The sequence below is a fragment of the Neopelma chrysocephalum genome, unplaced genomic scaffold, assembly GCF_003984885.1.
Source record: "Neopelma chrysocephalum unplaced genomic scaffold, ASM398488v2 Primary Assembly neopelma1_90, whole genome shotgun sequence".
Classification (NCBI taxonomy): domain Eukaryota; kingdom Metazoa; phylum Chordata; class Aves; order Passeriformes; family Pipridae; genus Neopelma; species Neopelma chrysocephalum.
In genome coordinates, this window is record NW_020897752.1 from 815,265 (window position 1) to 822,870 (window position 7,606).

General features: G+C 63.7%; 1 protein-coding gene across 1 annotated transcript in view; it reads right to left on the reverse strand.

Moving 5' to 3' along the window:
• The window catches only part of CROCC (ciliary rootlet coiled-coil, rootletin), a 29,246-nt gene that overhangs the window by 4,305 nt on the left and 17,335 nt on the right, over positions 1-7,606 (reverse strand). Inside the window, exons 11-20 of the mRNA XM_027693153.1 lie at positions 6,989-7,120; positions 6,683-6,921; positions 6,023-6,182; positions 5,759-5,926; positions 4,688-5,024; positions 3,712-3,839; positions 3,516-3,636; positions 1,774-1,928; positions 1,133-1,336; positions 424-603 (exon numbers count right to left, since the gene is read on the reverse strand). Of these exons, the coding sequence (XP_027548954.1) occupies positions 424-603; positions 1,133-1,336; positions 1,774-1,928; positions 3,516-3,636; positions 3,712-3,839; positions 4,688-5,024; positions 5,759-5,926; positions 6,023-6,182; positions 6,683-6,921; positions 6,989-7,120 (1,824 nt within the window). The remainder of the gene's footprint in view (positions 1-423; positions 604-1,132; positions 1,337-1,773; positions 1,929-3,515; positions 3,637-3,711; positions 3,840-4,687; positions 5,025-5,758; positions 5,927-6,022; positions 6,183-6,682; positions 6,922-6,988; positions 7,121-7,606) is intronic.

The window sequence follows — 7,606 nt, forward strand, 5'->3', positions numbered from 1 at the left end:
CCAGCCCCTCCTGCGGGACACCGGGATGTGCATCCCACCGGGATCTCCATCCCACCTCCAGCCCCTCCTGCCGGACACCGGGATGTGCATCCCACCGGGATCTCCATCCCACCTCCAGCCCCTCCTGCCGCACACCGGGATGTGCATCCCACCGGGATCTCCATCCCACCCCCAGCCCCTCCTGCCGCACACCGGGATGTGCATCCCACTGGGATCTCCATCCCACCTCCAGCCCCTCCTGCGGGACACCGGGATGTGCATCCCACCGGGATGTCCGTCCCACCCCCAGCCCCTCCTGCAGGACACCGGGATGTGCATCCCACCCCCAGCCCCTCCTGGGACACCAGGACACTCCCGAGATCCCCTGTGTGGACCCCTCTGTGTCCCCCCACCCCCGTGTCCCTCCCGGGGTTCCCATCCCACCTGGAGTCCCCTCCGGTCCAGCTCTCCGGCGGTCAGGGCGCTCTGGAGCTGCTGGAGCCGCTCCTGGAGCAGGGAACCATCGGGCACGGAGGGAGCGCTCGGAGAATCCTCCTTGGAATCGCTCTCCAGCGGGGCACTGAGCAGCTGGAATTTGCTGGAACGCTGCTCACTCTGGGCCAGCTGCACCCCAAAACCACAGCAGTGGGGCCAGAGGGAACTGGGAGGGGGGTAAGGGGGAACTGGGGGGACTGGGAGAGGGTTCAGGGCAAACGAGGGGACTGGGAAAAGGTTTGGGGGGACTGGGAGGGGATACAGGGGGAACTGGGAGGGGGGTCAGGAGGAACTGGAGTAACTGGGAGGGGGGCCAGGGGGAAGTGGGGGACTTGGAAAGGGTTCAGAGGGAACTGGGAAGGGACATGGGGGGAACTGGGGGGACTGGGGGAGGGGTACGGGGCAAACTGTGTAGGGGTTCAGGGACAACTGGGGGGAACTGGGAGGAGATTCGGGGGAAACTGGGGAGACTGGGATGGAGTTGAGCAGGAACTGGAGGGACTGGAAAGGGGTTCAGGGGGAAATGGAGAACTGTGAGAAAGGTCGGGGGAACTGGGAGGGGGTTCGGGGGAACTGGGGGGACTGGACCCCGGGCGGGGGGATTTCCCGGGATGGGGGCCACAGCTCTTTCTGGGATTTCCCGGGATCGGGGCCACACCTGTTTCTGGAGCAGCTCCGCCCGTTCCTTGGCCTCCTTGGCCTCCGCTTCCCGCTCTCCCAGTGCCCGCCGGGCCCGGCCCAGCTCCCCCTCCAGCACCCGCCGCTGCAGCTCCAGGCGGCAGCTCCGGCTTTCCAGCGCTTCCAGGCGCCGCTTGGCATCCAGGAGCTCGGCCCCCCCGGCCCGCGCCGCGCTCAGCCGCTCCTGCGGGGCGGGCACGGCTCCGGAATGCCGGCCTGGAGCCGGGATGGGCCGGGAACACGGCCCTGCCCGCCTGGCAATGCCCACAGCATTCCCACTTGGAAGCGATGTGGGAATGCCCACCTGGGCCACACAGCAATTCCCACTTGGAAGTGACATGGGAATGCCCAAGTGGGCCACACAGAATTCCCAATTGGATATGGTGGTTTGTGGCAATGCCCACCTGGGCTGCCTGGCATTCCCAGAATTCCCACCTGGATATGAAGGTTTGTGGCAATGCCCACCTGGGCCACCCAGAATTCCCACTTGGAAGCAGAGGGACACCGGGATGCCCACCTGGGCCACCCAACATTCCCATTTGGAAGTGGAGGTTTGTGGCAATGCCCACCTGGGCCGCCCAGAATTCCCAATTGGATATGGAGGTTCGTGGCAATGCCCACCTGTGCCGCCCGGCATTCCCGCTCGGAATTGCGGAGGCTCCGCTCCAGCGCCGCCACCTTGTCCCGGAGCTCGCGGCGTTCCCGCTGGGATTGGCGCAGGGTCTCCTCCTGGAGCAGCAGCGTGGCCTCGGAGCTGCTCAGGTCCCCCCGGTGCCCTGGGAAGGCACGGCCCCCACCCCCCTTCAGCGGGAAAACGGGCGGGAATGGGATGTCTGCTGGTTTTCCTGGGATTTATGGGGGATCCAGGGCGGGTTATGGGGTTTACTGGGGGTTATGGGGGACAAAGAGGGGTTTTACTGGGGTTTATGGGGATGCAGAGGGGTTTTACTGGGGTTATGGGGGACGGAAAGGGGGTTTACTGGGATTTATGGGGGATGCAGAAGGGTTATACTGGGGTTTGTGGGAATTGAAGGGGTTTTACTGGGGTTTATGGGGGACGGAAAGGGGGTTTTCTGGGATTTATGGGGGATGCAGAAGGGTTATACTGGGGTTTGTGGGAATTGCAGGGGTTTTACTGGGGTTTATGGGGATGCAGAAGGATTTTACTGGGGTTTATGGGGATGGAAAAGGGATTTACTGGGGCTTATGGGGGATGCAGAAGGGTTTACTGGGGTTTATGGGGGGTGCAGGGGGGATTTACCCATTTTCCTGGGATTTACAGTGCCTGCACAGGGGGGTTTTACCAGTTTTCCTGGGATTTACAGGGGATCCATAGTGGGGTTTACCAGTTTTACTGGGGTTTATGGGAGGTTCAGGGGGGTTTCACCCACTTTATTGGGATTTATGGAGTTTGCTCAGGGCACTTCCCGGTTTTCCCGGGGTGGGTGTGGGATGCAAAGGGCTTTCACCAGTTTTATTGGGGCTTATGGGGGATGCAGGGAGGGTTCACTGGGATCTAAGAGGGATGCACAGGGGTTTTACCCATTTTATTGGGATTTATGGAGATTGCACAGCAGGTTTCCCACTTTTACTGGGATTTGCATGGGATCCATAGGGAAGTTTACCAGTTTTACTGTGGTTTATGGGGAATGCACAGGGGTTTTACCCACTTTATTGGGATTTATGAAGTTTGCTCGGGGGGTTTTACCACTTTTATTGGAGTTTACAGGAAATACAGGGGACATTTACCACTTTTACTGGGGTTTACGTGGGATTCAGAGCAGGTGTGACCAGTTTTACTGGGATTTATGGGGGCTGCACTGGAGTTTCACCCAATTCATTGGGATTCATGGAGTTTGCACAGCAGGTTTTATCAGTTTTACTGGGATTTACATGGGATCCATAGGGGAGTTCACCAGTTTTACTGGGATTTGTGGAGGATGAGGAGGGGCCTTACCCATTTTATTGGGGTTTAGAGGGGATATATGGAGGTTTTTACCAGTTTTACTGGAGTTTATGGGGGATCCAGGAGGGTTTTACCCATTTTATTGGGGTTTATGGGGTATATATGGAGGTTTTTACCAGCTACACTGGGGTTTACAGGAGATGCAGGGGGAGTTTTCCCAGTTGCACCAGTTTTACTGGGGTTCCTGATGTTTGGACTGCAGGTTTCACCCATTTTCCCAGGATTTTGGGGCCATGGGGGGAGAAATCCCAGGGACCATCCTCCAGTCTGGGCTGCACCATCGCCCTCCCTGTGCCTCAGCTTCCCCAAAAGGGTCCAGCACAGGCCAAATCACCCCAGACCTCACCATCTGGGGAGATTCCACCCCCCCAAAAAAAAAAAACATCCCCTCCATCACCTTCCTCGCTCTCTTCCATGAGTTTCTGGAGCTGCTGCGCCCGGGAATTGGCGTTATCCCGATCCTGCTCCGCCTCCGCCAGGCGCCGGCCCAGGCTCCCGACCTGCACCCGCAGCTCCTCCTGGGGGCGGGAATGGGCTGGGAAAGGGGATTTTTGGGATAACGGCGGAGGGGAGGGAGGAGAAGGGGGATGTACCCGCTCCCGCTGCGCCTCCTGCAGCTCCCGTAGGAATTCCCGCAGGGCCGCCCGCGCCGCCTCGGGATCGGATGCGGGGTCGGGCTCCGGGGAGGAACCGGGGCTTCCTGACCCCTCTGGGGCCCCGCCTGGGTGGGACAAACAGCGGGAATGGGGACAAACAGCGGGAATGGGGACAGCGGGAGCAGCACCCAGGGCAGGATGGGAGGGGGAGAGGGATGGACCATATCCCACGGGATGTGCCCGTGGGATATGGGGGACCCCAGGGATGTAAGGATGGGGCAATGGGGTGGGAGGGACCCCAAGGATGCAGGGAACAGAGCAATGGGACGGAGGGACCCCAGGGATGGAGCAATGGGGTGAGGGGGGACCCCAAGGATGCAGGGAACAGAGCAATTGGGGACCCCAGGGATGCAGGGGAGGAGCAATGGGATATGTGGGACCCTGGTGATGCAGGGGACAGAGCAGTGGTGTATGGGAGACCGCCAGGGATGGAGCAATGGGGTGATGGGTGACCCCAGGGATGCAGGGAATGGAGGAATAGGAGACCCCAAGAGAACAGGGGATGGAGTAACAGGGTATGTGGGACCCCAGGGATGCAGGGGATGGAGTAACAGCTGTGTGGGACCCCAGGGATGCAGGGGATGGAATAACTGGGTATGGAGGATCCCCAGGGATGGAGCAATGGGGTGATGGGCAACCACAGGGAAGCAGAGGATGGAGTAACAAGGTATGTGAGGCCCCAGGGATGCAGGAGATGGAATAACAGGCATGTGGCACCCCAGGGAAGCAGGGGATGGAGCAGTGGGGAGATGGGGCACCCCAGGGAAGCAGGGGATGGAATAACAGGCATGTGGGACCCCAGGGATGCAGGGGATGGAGCAGTGGGCTGACTGACGGGTAACCCCAGTGACACAGTGCCCACCGCAGCACACATCCCTCTCCCCCAGCCCTGCCGCAGCCCCGGGGCTCTCACCGGGTGCCGGGGGGCCGGGCCGGGCCCGGGCCATGCCCACGGTTCTCCGCAGGGCCGCCTGGAGCCCGCCCAGCCGGGACTCGGCCGCCCGGCGCAGCTCCTCGCCCCGGGCCAGCTCCGCCTCCAGCCCCTGTGCCCGGCCCTGGGCCGCGCTCAGCCGCAGGCTCAGCTCGGCCACTTCGCCCCGCGCCGCCTCCACCTTCAGCTGCAGGTTCCGGGAATCCGCCAGCAGCTTCTTCTCGTTGCCGCGAGCCTCCTCCAGGCTCCGCGCCAGCTCCTTCTCCCGCTGCCGGAATTCCGCCTCCGCCTCCGCCAGGCGCTGCTGGAGCTGCTGGAGCTGCGGGAGCGGGAGGGAAGGAGCGATGGGACGGGGGGTGGTGACAGGGATGGAGGGCGGGGTGAGGGAGAGGCAAGGGGGGGAGTGGTGGGGGTGGGGGACCCCTAAGGATGCGGGGGATGGAGCAATGGGGGAGGGGGGACCCCAGGGATGGAGCAATAGGATGAAGGGGGACCCCAGGGATGCAGAGCATGGAGCAGTGGGGTGATTTTGACCCCAAGGGATGGAGCAATGGGATGATGAGGGATCCCTAAGGATGCAGAAGATGATGGGGGTGATGGTGGACCCCAAGGATGAAGGGGATGGAGCAGTGGGGTGACAGGGAACTCCAGGGATGCAGAGGATGGAGCAATGGAGTAATGGGGGACCCCAGGGATGCAGGGAACACAGCAACAGGGTGATGGGGATACAAGGGATGGAGCACAGGGTGAGGGAGACTGAGGGGATGGAGTGATAGGAGACCCTCCAAGAATGGAGCAATGGGATACAGGGACCTGCAGAGATGCAGGGGATGGAATGGTGGGATGACAGGAACACCCAGGGACACTCAGGGACACGGGATACCAGTTATGGGGTGATGGGGATGACTGGGGACAGCAGGCACCCAGCTGTGGGGTGAGGGGACAGCAACACCTCTGGACACACAGCGGGGGGGGGGACAGGGATACTTTGGGGTGTGGGGCACCAAGCAACGGGGTCCTGGGGATCCTTGGGGACCCTTGGGGACCCCTCACCTCCTTCCTGGCAGCCTCTGTGTCAGCCTCGCTCTCCGCCACCTTCCTCCTGAGGCCGAAGGCTTCGCGGCGGCTCCGCTCCTCCCGCTGCTCCTCCAGCGCCACGCGCGCCTGCAGCTCCCCCACCTCCCTGCTCCGCCGGCTGTTCTCGCTGTCCAGGTCCTTCACCTGGCCCGGGAGGGGACGGGGGGCGGCTTGGGGACACCCCAAATGGCTTGGGAGGTGCTCACAACCCTCCTCCTCCTCCTCCTCCTGCCCCCGGACCTGCCGGCGCAGCTCCTGCAGCTCCCGGCGGGCGTCCAGGCGGCCGCGCTCCAGGTCCCGCAGCGCCGCCCGCAGCTCCGTCACCTCCCGCTCGGCCGCCGCCCGCCCCGCCTCCAGCAGCGCCAGCCGCTGCTCCTTGTCCTCCCCGGAGCGCTTCAGGCTGCGGGAAGCGGGAGCAGGGGCTGGAAGCACCTCCCAGGGGGTCCCGGCATCCCCCCGGCTCAGCAGCGTCCTGAGCATCGCCCTGTCTGAGCCAGGCACATCCCGCTCCAAGCTGTCCCCATCCGGCGTGTCCCCTCATCCTGGATGTCCCCCCATCCCCAGATTTCCACTCCCTTGCCCCGAGTGGCATCCAGACCTGGAGCAATTGCCCCATCCCAACTGGAGCATCCCTGTGTCCTGATCCTCACCCCCACTCTGGGGACCACCCTCCAAGGTGCTGTGTCACCCCTGCACCTCTCAGCTCGTGCTTCCCCTCATCCCGAGCATCTCCCCATCCCCAAACTTCCATCCCCTTGTTCTGTGTCACCCGGACCTGGAGCATTGACCCCTCCCAACCGGAGCATCCTTGTGTCCCAACCCTCACACCGCCACCCCGAGGATCACCCTCCAAGGTGCTCCATCCCCCCCGCAACCCACTTTGTGCCCCCCGGCCCTGACCTGATGCGCTCCCCCTCCGCTCTCCGCAGGGCCGCCCGCAGCTCCTCGTTGGAGCGGCGCAGGGTCTCCTTCTCCCTGGCCTCATCGCCCAGGGCCCTGCGCGCCTCCTGCGCCTGCCTCCGCTCCGCATCCCGCCCTTCCCGGCTCTCCCGGGCGTCCCGCTGCGCTTCCAGCAGCTCCCGCCGCCCGGCCGCCCGCGCCTCCGCCGCCGAGCGCAGCTGCGCCCGCGCCTCCTCCGCCTAAAACGGGTCCGTCAGGGGAGGCCCGGGGGTCCGGGGGTGGGAGGGGGCTCGGGGCGGGGGTCACCTCCCGCAGGGCGCTGTCCCGCTGCTTGGCCGCCGCCGCCGCCTGGTCCCGGAGCGCCCGCGCCTCCCGCTCGTGGGTCTGAGCCGCCGCCTCCGCCCGCGCCCGCAGCGACCGCAGCTCCGAGCACAGGGACTGCGGGGACAAGGACACCCTGAGACCCCGCACCGGGCTGGGGGGGCCGGGGGGCGGGGAAAGGGGATGGGGCACGGAGAGGGGGTGCAATGGGGATGGGGTTCTGTACAAGGAGTGAGATGGGGATGGGGTCCCAGAGAGGGGTGCAGCGGGGATGGGGGCAAGGAGAGGGGGGTGCAATGGGAATGAGGGTACAGAGAGGGGATGCAATGGGGATGGGGGCATGGAGAGGGGTTGCAATGGGGATGGGGATATGGAGAAAGGGTACAATGGGGATGAGGGCACGGAGTGGGAGTGCAATAGGAATGGGGACATGGAGAAGGGGTGAGATGGGGATGAGGTTCCATGGAGGGGGTGCAATGAGGATGGGGGCACGGAGAGGGGGTGGAATGGGGATGGGGGCACGGAGAAAGAGCCAATGGGGATGGGGTCCCAGAGAGGGATGCAGTGGGAATGGGGTTCTGGACAAGGGGTGAGATAGGGATG